The sequence below is a fragment of the Pongo abelii genome, chromosome 4 (assembly GCF_028885655.2).
Source record: "Pongo abelii isolate AG06213 chromosome 4, NHGRI_mPonAbe1-v2.0_pri, whole genome shotgun sequence".
NCBI lineage: Eukaryota > Metazoa > Chordata > Mammalia > Primates > Hominidae > Pongo > Pongo abelii.
The window spans coordinates 41042138-41061848 of record NC_071989.2 but is presented as its reverse complement, the minus strand read 5'-3'; the positions used below and the strand labels follow the sequence as shown (position 1 = coordinate 41061848).

Below are 19711 nucleotides of genomic sequence, written 5' to 3'. Positions count from 1 at the left end.
TAGTAGCTGGTATTACAGGCGCCCAACACCATGCCCAGCTAATTTTTGTATTTTTAGTAGAGACGAGGTTTCACCATGTTGGCTAGGCTGGTCTCGAACTCCTGACCTTTGGTGATCCGCCTGCCTCGCCTCCCAAAGTGCTGGGATTACAGGCATGAGCTGCCGTGCCCGGTCCCCTCTGTGATTTTATATCTACTCTTTTTCCTACCTGCAATGCCTTCCCCAAGTTCCCTCCATCCCCCATGCCACCTGTTTCTTTCTTTTCTTTACTTTTTTTTTTTTTGAGATGGAGTCTCGCTCTCTCACCCAGGCTGGAGTGCGGTAGTGCGATCTCGGCTCACTGCAACATTTGCCTCCCAGGTGCAAGCGATTCTCCTGTCTCAGCCTCCCGAGTAGTGGGATTACAGGTGCACACTGCCATGCCTGGCTAATTTTTTGTATTTTAGTAAAGACAGGGTTTTACCATGTTGCCCAGGCTGGTCTCAAACTCCTGAACTCAGGCAATCCACCCGCCTCAGCCTCCTAAAGTGTTAGGATTACAGGCGTGAGCCACTGCGCCTGGCCTTCTTTACTTTTTTATTTTTATATTTTTTAGACACGGTCTCACTTTGTCACTCAGGCTGGAGTGCAGTGGCATGAACATGACATACTGCAGCCTTGACCTCCTAGGCTCAGATGATTCTCCCACCTCAGCCTCCTGAGTAGCTGGGACTACAGGCATGCACCACCATGCCTGGCTGATTTTTTGTATTTTTTGTAGAGATGAGGTCTCACAATGTTGCCCAGGCTGGTCTCAAACTCCTGAGCTCAAGTGATCCTCCTGCCTCGGCCTCCCAAAGTGCTGGGATTACAGGCGTAAGCCACTGTGCCTGGGTGGCCTCCCTTTTTTTGTGTGTAGAAAACATCATCTCTTAATACTTCTCCATAAACAGATTCAAGTTAAAGCTTTGGCAGACCTCCACAGGTAAAGGTTATCCTGACTTCTCATAATGGACTTTAGCACCGTATATGTTTTTATTTATTTTTTAAGAGATAGGGTCTTCCTCTGTCACCCAGGCTGGAGTACAGTGGCATAATCATAGCTCACTGCAGCCTCTACCTCCTGAGCTCAACTGATCCTCACACCTCAGCCTCCAAAGTATCTATGACTATAGGTATGCACCACCAGACTCAGCTAATTTTGAATTTTTTTTTTTTGTAAAGACAGAATCTCACTACATTGCCTAGACTTGTGTTTTTATTATAGCACCTGTAACATTGCTTTGTCTCCTATTAGAAGGCAGAACCATGTTCCTTTGTTTTTTAAGTCCCTAGGATCTAGCAAACTGCCCAGTACATAGTGTTTGTTTAACAAAAATAAAATATTAGTTACAATGTAGCTACAAGTAAGCTAAGGAAATATTAGGCTGCATTAATAGCAGTGTAGTACTCAGAAGTTTTAGTTCCAGCCACCATATTTAGAGATAGTCATCGGAGAAGTTTAATATCCACCTGGCAGTGTAGAGTCTAGTAATGCTGTAATGCTGTAATGACCTCCGAGGAGGCACCTGCTCCCTTACAATGTCTAAAGGGCTAGAGAGGAAGCAGCTAACTGCTAACCACACAGCTCCTCCATGAGGCTGGACATTCTTCACCACAGTGTTAGTATGTCTTCATCAGTGCTGAGATGTACTGTGATTTATTTGTACTGATAAAAGCTACAGTACTTAAGTTTGCAAACAATTTACTTTTTCCCTACTTTTTTTTTTTTTGAGATGGAGTTTCACTCTTTTTGCCCAGGCTGAAGTGCAATGGCGCGATCTCAGCTCAGTGCAACCTCTGCCTCCCGGGTTCAAATGATTCTCCTGTCTCAGCCTCCTGAGAAGCTGGGGTTACAGGCACAGGCCACCACGCCCAGCTAATTTTGTATTTTTAGTAGAGATGGGGTTTCTTCCATGTTGGTCAGGCTGGTCTCGAACTCTTGACCTCAGGTGATCTGCCCGCCTTGGCCTCCCAAAGTGCTGTGATTACAAGTGTGAGCCACTGCGCCCGGTCTGCTTTTCCCCCACTTAAACTAGAAAGGAGTCAAGTTACTTCTATAGGCCAGGCTTGGTGGCTCATGCCTGCAGTCCTAGCACTTTGGGAGTCTGTGGTGGGAGGATCGCTTGAGGTCAGGGGTTCTAGACTGGCCTCGTTAATATAGGGAGATCCCCATCTCTACAACAAATGAAATGAAATAAAAATAGTCGGGCATGGTGGCGCGCACCGTTAGTCCTAGCTACTTTCTCGAGGCTGAAGTAGGAGGAATGCCTGAGTCCGAGTTTGAGGTTACAGTGAGCTGTGATCTAACCACTGCACTCTAGCCTGGGCAACAGAACAAGTGCCTGTTTAAAAAAAAAAAAAAGTTACTTCTCTAATGTAACTCCTGCCCACTTATATTCCAATACATTTTACTGAGATGGGGTAGAGTTACAACAGATAGTTCAGGAAACTGGGAGTAAGCCACCGTCTACCTTATCTTTGCTTCCCCCTGGTAGAATGTTGAGTATGTAAATATTATCTCTCCTGGATGGGTGGGGGATGGTGGAATATAGAGGAATGCTATTGTAGATCATGAGCTCTTTCAAGGTAAGGACTATGACTTTTCATTTTTTAGAAAAATGAAATTTTCTATAGCGTCTGGCAGTTAATGAAAGCTTGAAGAATGAAAGAAGTGAACATTTGGGGATAGATCAATGGGAGAATGAAAGGAAGACAGGGTGGAAGAAACTGTGACAAAAAATTTAAAAAGGTAATTAAGAGAAAAAGCAAAGGAATACAGGAGGCTTCTTAAGACAGTAGTCTTACAAACAGTGAATTGGATTCAGTTTTTAACTCAACATGAATGGAAAAGAAACAAAACCAAAATTAAAACACTGAGCAATTAAAGCTGCTTTAAACAGAGACTATGGGAAACTGGATAAGATGATGTCTAAGTTTCTATCCAATTTTTTGATCTATAATTCTAGGTTTTATCTCTCCAACAATGCTTTTAAGTGTAAATGCCATTTAATGACTATTTATTAAATAGAATTATAATCTACAACAGCACAAAGCAGAAACAAACCCATGTTTCTACTAAAAAAAAAAGGTTATGTTACTTTCTTGAGTTTTCATAGTTTCATGAAGAGACTGGCAAATGGATTTGCAAAACTCAGCTTCAGTTTGTTCCCTTGCAACATGCTCAGTGAATGGTACACAGCTGAGGTACTTTGCTATCTTTTCCTTTTTTTTTCCCCTAGGGGCACTCTCCCACCCTTGGGCCTGAGGAGAGATGTTATCAGATCTTTTTCTTTCAGGTTAGAAGAAATGGCAGAACTTTCCTGGGTTAAATTCTAGATATAATAAAAACTTAAAGTAATTTAAGGTGCTATTTGGGGAGGGGAGGGAGTTTAAGGTTCCCTGCTCCACACGGGAATCCAGAGAGCTATTTCTGTTTTACAGAGATCCAAAATCCAAAAATTCTGCTTTACAGAGATGCCTTGTGTAGAAACTTACAAGGCAAACAGATAAAAGTGAAAAAGCCAGACACCGAAAGTTAAAACAGTAACCACTACACCACCTGCCCCCCAAATACATCAGTAATCAAAGATTTCTTAACCTTTTCCCCTTCAAACAATGTGCAGTCCTCAATACAGTAGGAACTTGATTAAGGCTAGCAGGAACTGTTCCCTGCTTATCTGGTGTAATTCTAAGCTCAAAGGCAGAAACTTTTGCTTCCCCTGCAATATCTTCCTTGGAACAAAACAATGCCTAATGCATGTTACTTTGATTTCAGAAACATAGAGGAGAAAATCAGGAGAGTTGGGTAATTGATTTTAGTGGGATTAAAAATGACATTTTTAGTTTTTTTCTTTTTTTATACTCTTTTCATGAAGGTACAATTTTTTTATTGGGCCATTGACACTGGTTCAATGCTATGACATCCCAAAATTGAGAGAATATAAACTTTTTAAAACAGAACACTTGATTTTGACTACTAATCAGAGGAGTGGAATTGAGTAACAAAATCAAACATTTTATGAAAAATAAGCAGACTTTATGCTATGGTATGGTTCCATTTATGTTTATATAATAGACTAAGTATTACTCATTACAAGTACAATAAATATTTGTTGATCCGGTTGATGTAACCGTAAGCCTTGTTCTCAGTCCAGTGAACGTATACATTTTACTGATAATCTAGAAGTATTAATTCCTATACACCAAAAGATCTGCGTATCATCCCCCTCTTGGAATACACATTCACTTGCACATATCCCCGGCCTGCTCCTCGCAACAGAGCTTGCTTTGGGGAGGAAATTTCAGGATCACCTCCAGAAGAAAACACCGACAGCGCTCCTAGAGCCATCGTGGTGCCCACCAGCAACTTACGGGCTCCAAGTGAAAAAAGAGCGCGGGTTGTTGGGGGGGGGGGGGCGGGGGCGGGGAGCGGGAAACTCCATCACAGACGCAAGTGAAAACTCCTGCGGCTTCTAGATTCCATCCGAGAAGGAAAGATGAAAATCAAGGTTAGGAAGTAGTGGCAGGGCGGTGTCCCCTGCCTTGCTTTAATTCACGCGGCTCTCGTAACAAGCCACAGATCTGCATCACTCAAGCGGGCTTCCCAGTCCTCATCTCCCCTCTGGAGTCACCCGGAGAAGGGTCTTCTCCGACCGCAGAGTGGTAATTAGGGAAGATCGCAGCGGGAGAAACTCCGCCAGGGTAGAAAGGAGCCTGGGGGCGACGGTCCGCCTAATCGTTCCAGGAAGCCCCTCCGCGTGCCGGTGGGCGGGCGCCCAGGCCCGAGGATGCGGGGCAAGGAGGCGGGTACTGGTGATTCTCCTGGCAGCCCCCGCCCGCCCCGCCAGGGGGAGCGTCTGCGCCCGACGGCGGCTGCGGGGCCTGGGCTGGCGGCGCAGGGCGTTGGCTCGGTTTGGCGGCTGCCCTCCCGCGTCCCCACCCCCTCCCCGCCCGCCCCCGGCGCGGCCCTGCCCGCCCCCTCCGCCCCCTCCCGCAGCGCCATGCGCAGACTCAGTTCCTGGAGAAAGATGGCGACAGCCGAGAAGCAGAAACACGACGGGCGGGTGAAGATCGGCCACTACATCCTGGGTGACACGCTGGGGGTCGGCACCTTCGGCAAAGTGAAGGGTGAGAACCCGCGGGACTAGGCTCAGCCCCAGCTGCGGAGCCGCACGACTTCCCCTTTCCGCACCTCTTCATCCTCCCCTGCCCGCTGCGTCCCTTCTTTCCAGGGCTGGGCAGCCCCTGTCCCGGATCCTGCGGGTGCTCTCCCCAGCCGCCGCGGGGCTGCGGCGCGGCCAGCACAGGCCGGGTGGAGGTGGGGGTGGGGGTGGGGGTGGGGTGGGGGGCCAGTCGCCATGGCGACGGCGCCGCGGCCGGAGGGGCTAGTAGGTACGAGGGGCTGGGATGCGAAGGTGCAAACTTTCCCAGGTGGGGCAGGCGGGCGGCGCGGCGTGCTCTGGGTGCTGGGAGGGGGCGCCGGGCGCGATCCCCGGGGAGGCGGCCTCTTGTGCGCCCGGGTTGTGCTCCCTTGGCTCAGGGCCAGCCCATTGCTTCCTTGGCGGTCCTCGGCGTTGTCCGTATTTCCGTCCTCTGTAGGAGGCTGTCGATTTCCCGGCCCCTGCTGTTTCCCGAGTGCGAAATGTGTTTCCGCAGAAGTAAGGTTTCTTTGTGGGTAGCCGACATCATTTTTTTTAAAGGCCATGTCGTCGGAAAGGATCACTGGTTTCCTTCCGAGCAGTTAATGAGTATAAACTGGTTCAGTATTTGCGATGCATGGTTTACGTTCTGAATGAGACTGTGCCTTTAGTGTTTCCGAATTAACAGGAGTTTCTTCGTGCGAAACTTGGCTGTTAGTTCAGATGTTGCCTCCAGATAGTATTTATTACTTTATTAGTACAGTTCGTTTCCACTTATTTTCAAAGGTTATTTGTATTCTAATAAATGCTTTAAGTGCACATCATTTGAACTTTTGTTTTAAGAAAGGTGTATTGGGTGCATTGTACACCATTCGGGTGACGGGTACACTAAAAGCCCAGACTTCACCACTATGCAGTTCATCTGTGTAACCAAAAGCCACTTGTACCCCTAAAGCTATTGAAATTAAAAGAAAAGTGTGGACTCTTTCAAAACAATATTCTGGAAATAAGCTTGCTCTACAGTCCACCAATTCTGGCAAAAAACGTTTAATTGCAAGTTTTGTGAGGCATGATTTTTTTTTCTTTAACATATTTGACTTTGCTATAAGGGATGCAGAGAAAGGAAGTTTGGAACTGATAAAAATAATTCATGCATTGGCTTTGGATAAATAATAGACTGACTTGCATATACTAAGTTCTTGGTAAATATTTGACTTGAAAGAAAAAAAGTTTGCCAAAGTCTGTACGGTAACTCAACTGAGCCTTACTCTTCCAGAGCTAAATAAACATTTTCTGATTTTATTTAGGGTTAGAAGAGAAGAACCCTTCCTTCTCTTGCCATTTTCTGAGTCATAGAATTGGAAAATTGTTGTGTATCCCATAGGGAAGCAACTGCCTGAACCTTCTTATGAAAATCGGCAAGGCAGACAATGTCAGGAGGAAGTAAGAAGCAAATGCCAGAATTGGGTAATAACAGCTATTAGGACAGGTCCATATAAGACCAGTAAGATGTTTCTGTGCCCTGGAAGTTTTAACTTTATCTTTGGCTATGATATTTCTTGTTAGCAATTACAAACTGCTTTTTAGTTTACAAGTGTTTGTAAAAAAAAAAAAAATGTTCATTTTTGCCCCCACCCCTTCCCAGAGTTCTGCCTGGATTAGGGTGTTCATCATTCCCCTAATATAGACCTGAATGCTTGAATAAAGTCAGGTCTATTTTTTTTTCTGTTTTTTTTTTTTTCCCGAGATGGAGTCTTCCTCTGCTGCCCAGGCTGGAGTGCCGTGTAGTGCGATCTTGGCTCATTGCAACCTCCGCTTCCCGGGTTCAAGCAGTTCTCCTGCCTCAGCCTCCTGAGTAGCTGGAATTACAGGCGCCCACCACCACACCCGGCTAATTTCATATTTTTAGTAGAGATGGGGTTTCACCATGTTGGCCCGGCTTGTCTCGAACTCCTGACCTCAGGTGATCCACCCACCTCAGCCTCTCAAAGTGCTGAGATTACAGGCGTGAGCCACCGTGCCCGGCCAGGTCTGTTTTCGTATTTGCTAAGTGGTTTTTGGCATGGCAGGTAATAAAGCAAGAAGAGATTTTTCATCTTCTGGATTTGATCTGTGATATGGCTGTGACATGAATGTCTGCAATGACTTTGCTGTTTCTTAACCTTCACTTCTCCACCCACACAAACTTCTGTTGGAGTACCATATTCTGTTAAAGTCAACAAACTCTCCAAATGTACAAAGGCCAATATTAGTCCAAGGATCATAGGTTTCATAGATATGGTTAAATTTGTTCATAATCACATTTGTTGATGTTGATCAGAATCTTTAACCTGTTCATTTTTTAAGTTAACAGTTGGGATGCTTTTTGCCACAAGTAATAGAAAATCCAGCTTCACCTAGTAAAGAACTTACCTGTGGTTCTCTTTCCACGGATAAGTCCTTCCAGCAGGGAAGGCCGGCATACCTCTTATGAGTCTCATTGGCTCATCCAGTCCCTCTGGCTAGGAATGCCGTGTGCCAATTGGCTTATGCTTGTATTCCTAAGCAGGCATTAGCAAGGGGGATGGCATTGCCCTTGGAGGAATATGACCCACCCTTTGATGTGTGTGTGCAAGAGAGGTGGGTGGGTGGGAGACATCTTCTTTATTTAAAAATTTGTTTTATTTTTTGAATTTTTCTTTAAGTTATTGGGGTATAGATGGTATTTGGTTGCATGAGTAAATTCTTTAGTGGTGATTTGTGAGATTTTGGTGCACCCATCACCCGAGCAGTATACGCTGCATCATATTTGTAGTCTTTTATCCCTCACCCTCCTCCCACTCTTCCCCTCAAGTCCCCAGAGTCCACCGTATCATTCTTATGCCTTTGCGTCCTCATAGCTTAGCTCCCACATATCAGTGATTAGAACATACTATGTTGGTTTTCCATTCCTGAGTTACTTCACTTAGAATAGTCTCCACTCTTATCTAAGTCACTGCAAATGCTGTTAATTCATTCCTTTTTATGGCTGCATAGTATTCCATCGTGTGTGTATATATATATATACACACACACACACCACAGTTTCTTCATACATTGAGTGATGGGCATTTGGATTGGTTCCACGATTTTGCAATTGTGAATTGTGCTGCTATAAACATGCATGTGCAAGTATCTTTTTCGAATAATGACTTCTTTTCAGAAGAGATTGCTGGGTCAAATGGTAGTTCTACTTTTAGTTCTTTAAGGAATATCCACACTGTTTTCCATAGCAGCTGTGCTAGTTTACATTCCCACCAGCAGTGTAGAAGTGTTCTCTGTTCACCCTTTTCAACAAATGGTGCTGGGATAATTGGCCAGCCACATGTAGGAGAATGAAACTGGATTCTCATCTCTCAACCTTATACAAAAATCAACTCAAGTTGGATTAAGGACTTAAACCTAAGACCTGAAACTATAAAAATTCTAGAAGATAACATTGGAAAAACCCTTCTAGACATTGGCTTAGGCAAAGATTTAATGACTAAGAACCCAAAAGCAAATACAATAAAAACAAAGATAAATAGCTGGGACCTAATTAAACTGAAGAGCTTTTGCACAGGAAAAGGAACAGTCAGCAGAGTAAACAGACAACCCACACAATGGGAGAAAATCTGCCTAATCAATACATCTGAAAAAGGACTAATATCCAGAATCCACAATGAACTCAAACACGTAAGAAGAAAACAATAGTCCCATCAAAAAGTGGGCTAAGGATATGAATAGACAGTTCTCAAAAGAAGATATACAAATGGCCAACAAACATGAAAAAACGCTCAGCATCACTAATGATCAGGGAAATGCAAATCAGAACCACAATGTGATACCACCTCACTCCTGCAAGAATGGCCATAATCAAAAAATCAAAAAAGCAGTAGATAGATTTTAGTGTGCATGTGGTGAACAGGGAACACTTTTTTTTTTTTTTTTTTTTTGTTGGAGACAGTTTTGCTCTTGTCACCCAGGCTGGAGTGCATTGGCGCAATCTCAGCTCATTGCAACCTCTGCCTCCCGGGTTCAAGTGATTCTTCTGCCCCAGCTTCCCTAGTAGCTGGGATTACAGACGTGTGCCACCACGTCCTGCTAATTTTTGTATTTTTAGTAGAGATGGGGTTTCACCATATTGGCCAGGCTGGTCTTGAACTCCTGACCTCAGGTGATCCCACCCGCCTTGGCCTCCCAAAGTGCTGGGATTACAGGCCTGAACTACCGTGCTGGGCCGGTAGACATCTTCTAAGTACTTGGATGGTGTGGGGGGACAGGGTAGACACCTACACATAAATGAGTGGTGTTAGGAGAGAGAAAGGGGGACATTGATACTCAGTGAACAGGCAGAAATGGCCACTATCGTGGTGATGTTGGTAATTAACACCAACAGCCTTAATTATGCAAGAATTCTTGCAAATAATAGGGTTAGGCATATATTTAGACAATTTGGAGTAAAGAAAGCTTTAAAAATTAGTTATACATACTGGTAAATTTAACATGAAGAGGGATCTAATAAAATATATGATATTGATATGCAGGAAAAGTCTTAGTATGATATTTCATGCTTATAGGAAATTTAATTTTGTGGGGAGAGTAGGCTGGAAGTTTGGAGTGATTGTTTCCTGTTATAGGCCAAAAAATTTGTTTGGTTACTTAGTGGTAGCATTTTGAGAGGAAAGTTTACAGAAAACTAGGGTTATTTTGTGATTATGCTTGAATTGTCTTTATTGTTTCCAAGGCATCTTTTTTTTTCCTTCTAGTTATCAAGATGTTAGGTTCCGGCCCTTGTGGGCCTTCCCTCTGCCCAAAAAAAGCATGGATGAGCAAAGAGTCATATCATTAAAATGGCAATCTTTGTTAGTTTTTCTAGAGAAGATGATCTTTTTGGTAGGCTGGGTGTATCTTCGGCAAATGAGTTATTTATACATATAAACTATTAAGTTGGCAAGTATTTCTTTTTTTTTTTTTTTTGAGATGGAGTTTTACTCTTGTCGCCCAGGCTGGAGTGCAGTGGTGCGATCTCAGCTCACTGCAACTTCCACCTCCTGGGTTCAAGTGATTCTCCAGCCTCAGCCTCCCAAGTGGCTGGGATTATAGATGCCCACCACTATGCCCAGCTAATTTTTTTTTGTATTTTTAGTAGAGATGGGGTTTCACCACGTTGGCCAGGTTAGTCTCGAACTCTTGACCTCAGGTGATCCACCCACCTCAGCCTCCCAAAGTGCTGGGATTACAGGCGTGAGCCACCACGCTTGGCCTAAGTTCGTAAGTATTTCTGTGTAAAACTGCAATTTCAGCTACATAGGTAACTGTACTCTTTGTGAATGAAGCATAGTAGAAGTTATTTAAAAATTCCTTTAAAAAATATAAACATGAACTAAGCTATATGTATCAGTGTGAATGAATCTTAAAAATACAAGGTTAGACCTCGAAAGCAAGTTGTATAAGAATATGTATAGTCTGCTGTTATTTATATAAATTTTAGAAACCTACAGAACCACTCATACAATGCTGGTAGAGTATAAATTGATATCCTACCTCTACATGAGAGAGTGACAGCATTTATTAAAATTAACCTAACAATTCAACTTCTAGGAATTATTTTATAGATGTACTCATGTGTATGAAATAATGGGTTATTCGCTGCCATATTGTTGTAAATATTAATACAAAACTTTCGAAGTAACCTTTCTAATAGTGTAATAGTTATGATTTATCCATACAGTGAAATACCTTGCAAACATTAAGGAAGAAAAAGGGAGGAACTTTGTATATTTTAGAGAACAATTTCCAAGGTATATTTTTAAGAGGAAAAAGTAGAACAGTGTGTTCAATATGCTTACCACTTATGTATAAAAGGCAGGGGCAAATCTGTATCTTAAGTGTGACTCCTTTTATATATAGAGTGTGTCTCTTTAAAGATACACACAAGACTGATTACGTTAGTTGCTCAATATAGGGGACTAGGTACAGGAGGACACTGTGTTGCACCATAGATGCTTTTGTACTTTTGAATTGTGTGTATAGTGCAGGTATTGTGTTACGAAAATATATACAATGACATTTGTAAAAATAAACATGAAAAATAATGTTACTATATTTTTTATGGATTCATACCCATGTAAAAATATTTAAACGTGGGAAACACAAACACCAAATTCAGGATAGTGGTTACTTCTGAGGACAGATGAAGGATAAGGGAATCTGGGAGGAGTCATGCAGGGCTTGAGTTGTATCTGTAATGTTTTATTGCTTAAGCTGATGGGGCTCATGGGTATTTGGAATGCCCTTGGTGTGCTTGAAATGTTTTGTTTGCTTTCTTAAATTACCATCTATAGCTTTTAAAGCCCACCCTTCCCCAGGATTAAGCTATTTTCCTTAACACGTTTTTATTCTTTCAATTTTAAAGTGGGAATGAAATGGTTAGGTGTCTAGAATATCTTTAGTAGATATTTCTATCTTTGCTGCTTCTCTGTCCTATTAAAATCCTCTGTTTCAAAGTATGATCTTGTTTGCCTTCAGGATTATATATCTAATTAGAAGAGCATTTGTTACAATGTTATGCAGTTAGACAAAGTTCCCTTTAGATGGCAATAGCATGGTTGTTAGCTAATATTTAGTTGACTAATCTGCTATTCCTGTGAGGGGGACATTGTGAATGCTGGTAACATTTGCTCTGAGTAATGTGCAAGTCTTCCGTGGCCAAAATATCTGTCTTCCCTTTCATTTAAAAACAAAACCTTAGCACTATTCTAAAAACTGACAGTCTGAAGAATAAAGTTTGAATTTTGAAAAAGGAGGGAATCCCTTAGTAGTGCATATGCCTGACAAAGTCCATTTACTACATTCATTGATTGACTATGGAACAGCATTTAGTTTGGCTACAACTGAGTTTACTCACTGGGGAGAATATTTAGCCTGGTTTTGAGAAAACAGTTTAGTTTCTGATACCATGCCAAGCCCTTTGTCCCTCTCACTGCACAGTGATGGTGGGAAGAGTGGATAGGTCAAAAAACTTGGGAGTCAGAAGACCTGCCCCAACTTGATCACAACAGCTTTACTTCCACAACTTACAGAATCTCTTAGAGCCTCAGTTTCTTTATCTGTAAAAGACAATATCTCCATCATAGGTTTATGCTCAAATGTGATAATGTGAGTGTCTCCTAAGCTATTAGATGCCATGTTTTAAAAAGTATTATGCTACTGAAGGCTGGGCGTGGTGGCTCATGCCTGTAATCCCAGCACTTTTGGGAGGCTAAGGCAGGCGGATCACGAGCTCAAGATACTGAGACCATCCTGGCCAACATGGTGAAACCCCATCTCTACTAAAAATACAAAAATTAGCTGGGTGTGGTGGCATGCGCCTGTTGTCCCAGCTACTCGGGAGGCTGAGGCAGGAGAATTGCTTGAACCCCGGAGGTGGAGGTTGCAGTGAGCCGAGATTGTGCCACTGCACTCCAGCCTGGCAACAGAGCGAGGCTCCATCTCAACAACAACAACAAAAAAAAAAAAAAGAGAAAGAGTTGACTCCTGATAGACTATGAAGGCTGGGATACAAATTCAAAAAGTGGAAAACCACACGAGCTGGAACATTCTAGGCTGGGAGCAAAAAGCCCTATCCTGCTAAATAACTCCCACTGCTGTCACTGTGTGAGGGTATAAAGAGCAGTTGATACTCATAAGTTAACATTTGTTTGGTTCCCAGTCTTCATGTACAGTGTGTTCCATTTAAGAAGTCATGATTATGTGTAGTACAATTAGAAAACCTGTTTTCAAAAAATATTTTTTGTTAACTTGTTAATTTTAATGGTGAATATCATAGTTTAGAAAATCCACCCTCCTTTTCTTGTCAGGGACTGAGTGTGTGGTCCTGCTCTTGTTATGTATGGAGGCAGAGGGAAAGGGCTCCCGCCCCCTCAAAATCATGTCTTTGGTGCCAGCCGGTTCTCAGTCGCCTGGATACTGAACTTCTCTGAGCAGGGCAGAACTGAGATCCAGCGGGCTCCTCCCCAGGATGCTTACGCTTTCTCATTTGATTTCAGGTCTCCTCTTTCGCTTCCTATTGCAACCAATGAAGGCCATTCCTACCATAAGTAAATAAAAAAGAAAATCTATCTTTAATAAATAACAATTGTATATATTTATGGGGCACAATGTGATGTTTTGATACATGTATACATTCTACACTGATCAAATCAGGCCAAGTAGTATATCCATCTCCTCAAATATTTATCATTTCTTTGTGGTGAGAACATTTAAACTTCCCTTTTTTAACTCTTTTGAAAAATTAATATATTTACTGTAATCATGATGCTATGCAATACAACACCAGGATTCTGTTCCTCTTGATTGTAATTTTATGTAGCCATTGACCAATATCTTCCTTTTCCCCTCCAGCCCCACTTACCCCAGCTACTGGCAATCACCATTCTACTCTCTACTTCTGTGAGTTTGACTTTTTTAGATTCCAAATATGAGTGAGTCTCAGACACCTCTGACATACTGATTTCAGTTCCTTTGGATATATACTCAGTAATGGGATTGCTGGATCATATAGTAATTCTGTTTTTAGTTTTGTGAGGAACCTTTACACTGTTCTACAAAATGGCTGTATTTATAGTTTCACCAACAGTGTATAAGTGTTCCATTTCTCTGTGTCCTTGCTAACACTTATCTTTCACCTTTTTGATAATAGCCAGTCTAACAGATGTGAGGTGATACCTTATTGTGGCTTTAATTTGCATTTCTCTTATGATTAGAGATGTTCAGCATTTTTTCATCTATCTGTTGGCCATTTGTTTGTCTTTTTTTTATTTTTATTTTTGAGACAGTGTCTCACTCTGTTGCCCAGGCTGGAGTGCGGTGGCATGATCATGGCTCACTGCAGCCTTGACCTCCTGGGCTCAAGTGATCCTCCCACCTCTGCCTCCCAAGTAGCTGGGACTATAGGCATACACCACCACGCCTGGCTAATTTGTGTATGTTTTATAGTGACAGGGTCTCACCATGTTGCTTAGACTGGTCTTGTACTCCTGGGCTCAAGTGATCCACCCACCTCGGCCTTCCAAAGTGCTGAGATTACAGGCATGAGCCACCATGCCTGGCCGGATATTAGCTATATATCTGATGCATGATTTGTAAATACGTTTTCTCAGTCTTTGGGTTGTCTCTTCACTCTATTTGTTTTTGCTTGTTTGTTTGTTTTTTTGAGATGGAGTCTCCCTCTGTCGCCCAGGCTGGAGTGCAATGGCGTGATCTTGGCTCACTGCAACGTCCGCCTCCTGGGTTCAAGCGATACTCCTGCCTCAGCCTCATGAGTAGCTGGGACTACAGGTGTGCACCACTACACTCAGCTAATTTTGTATTTTTAGTAGAGATGGGGCTTCACCATGTTGGTCAGGCTGGTCTCGAACTCCTGACCTCGTGATCCACCTGCCTTGGCTTGCCAAAGTGTTGGGATTACGCATCTGGCCTGTTTGTTTGTTTTTTGCTGTACAGAAGCTTTTTAGTTTGATGTCATCCCATTTGTTTATTATTGCTTTTGTTGCCTGTGCATTAGGGGGTCATATCCAAGAAATGATTGCCCAAACCTGTGTCATGGAGCTTCTCGCCTAAGTTTTCTTCTAGTAGATTTGTAATTTCAGGTCCTAAATTTAATCCATTTTAAGTTGATACTTGTTAAGGGGTGAGATAAGGATCCATTTCCATACTTCTGTATGTGGCTATCCAGTTTTCCAAATGACATTATTGAAGAGACTGTCCTTTCCCCATTGTGTAGTCTTGGCACCTTTGTCAAAAATCCATTGATTATAGATATATGCATTTATTCTGGGCTATCCATCCTATTCCGTTGGTTGACATGTCTGTTTTTATGTCAGTGCCATGCTGTTTTAATTACTATAGGTTTGTAATATATTTTCAAACATGGTAGTGTGATGCCTCTAGCTTTGTTCTCTTTGGGCCTAAAGTCTATTTTGTCTGAAATAAGTATAGCTATCTCTGTTCTCTTTTTGTTTGCATTTGTATGGAATATCTTTTTCAGTCCCTTCATTTTCAGTCTATGAGTGTCTTTTATGGTGAAGTGAGTCTCTTTATAGGCAGCGTAGAGTTGGGTCTTGTTTTTTATCCATTTAGCCACTCTATGCCTATTGTTTGGAGAATTTAATCTGTTTACATTCGAAGTAATTATTGATAGGTAAGGACTTAGTAGTGCCATTTTGTTAATTGTTTTCTAGTGTTTCTGTAGAACCTTTGTTCCTTTCTTATTACTTTCCCCCTTTGTGGCTCGATTGCTTTCTGTAGTGGTCCACTTTGGATTTTTTCTTTTTATCTTTTGCAAAAGCATAGGCTTTTGCTTTGTAGTTACCCTGTGGCTTACACAAAACATCTTATAACTGGTATATAAGCTGATAACAAGTTAACTTTGATCACATACACAAATTCTACATTTTTACTCCCCCTCCTCCATGTTTTATGTTCATGATGTCACAATATACATTAAAAAAATAATTTGTATCTTTAACAAATTATTGTAGCTTTATTATTATTATTCTTATTATTATTATTATTATTATTATTATTATTATTATTATTTTGAGACAGAGTTTCACTCTTGTTGCCGGGACTGGAGTGCAATGGCGTGATCTTGGCTCACCCCAACCTCCACCTCACGGGTTCAAGCTATTCTCCTGCCTCAGCCTCGTGAGTAGCTGGGATTACAGGCATGTGCCACCACACCCGGCTAATTTTGTATTTTTAGTAGAGACGGGGTTTCTCCATGTTGGTCAGGCTGGTCTCAAACTCCCAACCTCAGGTGATACACCCGCTTCGGCCTCCCAAAGTGCTGGGATTGCAGGTGTGAGCCAGCGTGCCTGGCTAGCTTTAACTATTTTTAATAGTTTTCTCTTTTAACCTTTATACTAGATATATAATTGATTTACTTACCACCATTACAGTATTAGTGTGTTTTGGGTTTGACAGTATACTTACTTTTTCCAGTGAGTTTTATACTTCTCATGTTTTCCTGTCACTCATTAGTGTCTTCTTTCTTCAGCTTAAAGAAGTTCCTTTACCATTTCTTTTTCTGTTTCTTTTTGTTTGTTTGAGACAAAGTCTCACTTTGTTGCCCAGGCCAGAGTGCAGTGGTGAGATCTCCGCTCACTGCAACCTCTGCCTGCTCTGTTCAAGCGATCCTCCCACTCAGCCTCCCAAGTAGCTAGGATTACAGGTGTGCACCACAACTTGCAGCTATTTTTTTTTTTTTTTTTGTATTTTTAGTAGGGTTTCACCATGTTGGCCAGGCCAGTTTTGAACTCCTAACCTCAAGTGTTCTGCCTGCCTTGGCCTCCCAAGGTGCTGGGATTACAGGCGTCAGCCACCATGCCTGACCACTGTTTTTCATTCTTTATCCTTTTTTCTTCCTCAGATTGTATGATTTCTGGTGGCCTGTCTTCTAATTACTAATCTTTTCTTCTGCTTGATGTAGCCTGTAGTTGAACCCCTTTATTGAATTTTTCAGTTCAGTTACACTATTTCTCAGCTCTATGATTACTGTTTGGTACTTCTTTAGAAAATCCACTTTTCAACTGATTAACTAACTATATCCGTTTCTAGGGTTGCCGTAACAATGCCACAGACTCAATGACTTACAGCAACAGAAAATTATTCTTTGCCAGTACTGGAGGTCAGAAATTTGAAATCAAAGGGCCATCAGGGCCATGTTTCTTCTGAAGGCTCTAGTGGAGAATCTGTTCCTTGCCTCTTCCTGCTGCTGCTGCTGCTTTTTTTTTTTTTTTTTTTTTTTTTTTTGAGACGGAGTCTCACTCTGTCACCCAGAATAGAGTGCAGTGGCGTGATCTCAGCTCACTGCAATCTCCGCCTCCCAGGTTCAAGTGATTCTCCTGCCTCAGTCTCTCAAGTAGCTGGGACTATAGGCATGTTCCGCCATGCCTGGCTAATTTTTCTATTTTTAGTAGAGATGGGGTTTCGCCATGTTGGCCAGGCTGGTCTCGAACTCCTGACCTCAAGTGATCTGCCCGCCTCGGCCTCCCAAAGTGCTGGGATTACAGGCGTGAGCCACCGTGCCCAGCCCTCTTCCATCTTCTTGTAGCTCCTGATGTTCCTTGGTTTGTGATGGCATAACTCCAGTCTCTGCCTCTGTCTTCAAATGGCTGTGCGCTCTCTCTCTCTCTCTCTCTCTGTGTGTGTGTGTGTGTGTGTGTGTTCTCTCTTCTTGTAAGGATACCAGGCATTAGATATAGGGCTCACCCTAAATCCAGTAAGATTTCATCTTCGAATCCTTCGCTAGTCACGTCTGTAAAGATCCTGTATCCAAATAAGATAACAATCAGAGATTCTGGGTTGACATGGATTTTGTGGGGACATTATTCACTTCACTACACTTGTTTTTATATTTTGTATACCTTTGGTTTTATGCTTTCTTTCTTAGTTTTTGAGTAACTTTTAAATTGGTTTGATAGAATGTATTAGTAAAATGTCTGTGGACTGGGCGTGGTGGCTCATGCCTGTGATCCCAGCACTTTGGGAGGCTGAAGGGGGGGTGGATCACCTGAGGTCAGGAGTTCAAGACCAGCCTGACCAACATGGTGAAACCCCGTCTCTACTAAATGTACAAAAATTAGCCGGGCGAGGTGGTAGGTGCCTGTAATCCCAGCTACTTGGGAGGCTGAGGTAGAAGAATCACTTGGACCCAGGAGGCGGAGGTTGCAGTGAGCTGAGATCATGCCATTGCACTCCAGCCTGGGCAACAAGAGTGAAACTCCGTCTCAAAAATAAAAAATAAAATAAAATGTCTGTGGAATCCTAAGACATTGAAATTGATATGAGGCAGGTTTTCAGTACACTGGATTCATGTTCTGATACAGGAAGGAGGTCATAGTAGCAGTGCCTGGCACATAGTAGGTGCTGGTACTCAAATATTTCTTGAATGAATGAATTTGTATGATTGAATGCATTTCTGGATAATTCTTATTAGTACAAGGAATTCAGTCTATTCTTTTCAAAACTGTATATACATTAAGAATTTCTCTGATATGTTTAACTTCCATTTATGTTTTATTAAAAAGATGTGTATTTTTACATGTCTTTCTGAGGATTATCTTTTAAAAAAAATCAAATTTCACTTACCATGTTTGGAAAAAGCATAACTTTCAGAGTCTGACCTGGGTTGAAGTTTTGGCTTTTCCACTCAGCTGTGTAACTTTGGGCAAGTTATTTCATCTTTCTGGGCCTCAATTTCTGGTAAAATGTTGCTAATAATGCCAAATCTTCCAGGTTGGTGAGAGTGTGTCAGTATGTTTGGGTACAAAGTGAGTATGCTGCAAATATTAACTAGTAAGTTGTATACCTTAATTATGTACTGTAAGGGAACTAGATTTATGTTGTAAAAAATTGTTTTTGTTAAAAAAAAGCCCTTGTTTATTAAAACTCGCATCAAATTAAGCTGCTTTTTTCCTCTGTGTTCTTCTGTGACCAAACAAGTGCTCCTGTAGTAGGTGAAATCACTGTCAAGGATTGGTGTTATGTGTATATATGTCTGATAGTAATCTGTTGAACATTAACCAAAGTCAGGAAATGAGTTGAACTTTGGAAGGTAGAAATCTGAGGATTGGTGGTGGTGGTGGTGGGGTAGGAGTGGTGGAGCGGGTTGGAGGGATTGAAGTATATGGGAATGGGAGCTAGATACATTAAAATGACAGCTATTATTTATTTAGCACTTATGTACCTGGATAAAGGAATGCTATTGCATCTACATGGATAGGGAGCACCAATCAGAGCTGAGATAAAACTGGCTATTCAGAGATTAAAACAAATAATTCAGGGCTGATTAGATACAGATGGGGGAACAACAGGTCTGGGAGCAGTGGAAAATAAATAACCCTAAATAATAATGGCTACCATTTATTTCTCAATTGCTTCCTATGTGCCAGGCGTTGTGGAAAGTGCTTTACAAACACTATTTCATGTATGTGTTACAGTCGCCCTTATGGAGTATGTGGTATTCTTATTTTACAGATGACTAAATAGAAGGTTGTAGTTTCTTTAACTTGCCCAAGTCAAACATCTAGTAAGTACCTTCAAACAGGAATAAAACCGAGGTCTGTGCGACTATAAAATCTATGCTTTGTATACATACTGCTTTCACATGTGCAACTGGAATTAGGGGTTCAACCCTATTCAACTCTACTCCCAAAAAAGGTGAATCTGCTAATACTACTTCCAATTGTTTTTTTCCCCTTTGGAAATTTTTTTTTTTGAGATGGAGTCTCGCTCTGTTGCCCAGGCTGGAGTGCAGTGGCATGATCTCCGCTCACTGTAACCTCCGCCTCTCGGGTTCAAACGATTCTCCTGCCTCAGCCTCCTAAGTAGCTGGGATTACAGGTGCGCGTCAACACGCCTGGCTAATTTTTTTTTTATTTTTAGTAGAGATGGGGTTTCACCATGTTCGCCAAACTGGTCTGGAACTCCTGACCTTGTGATCCACCCACCTTGTCCTCCAAAGTGCTGGAATTACAGGCTTGAGCCAC

At 42.1% G+C, this 19711-nt stretch overlaps 1 protein-coding gene and 1 non-coding gene across 4 annotated transcripts in view; both read left to right on the top strand.

Moving 5' to 3' along the window:
* Positions 1-1757: 1757 nt before the first annotated feature.
* Positions 1758-19711, top strand: part of PRKAA1 (protein kinase AMP-activated catalytic subunit alpha 1) — a 41566-nt gene continuing 23612 nt past the window's right edge. For 2 of the 3 annotated variants that reach the window (XM_009240669.3, XM_024246780.2), the window contains exon 1: positions 1758-5148. In XM_009240669.3, coding sequence (XP_009238944.2) covers positions 4809-5148 — 340 coding nt within the window. In that variant the 5' untranslated portion in view covers positions 1758-4808. 3 annotated transcript variants of the gene reach the window in all.
* Positions 13002-13146, top strand: LOC112133617 (small nucleolar RNA SNORA57). The gene has a single exon (XR_002915248.1). It is a non-coding gene; the product is annotated as a small nucleolar RNA SNORA57 (small nucleolar RNA).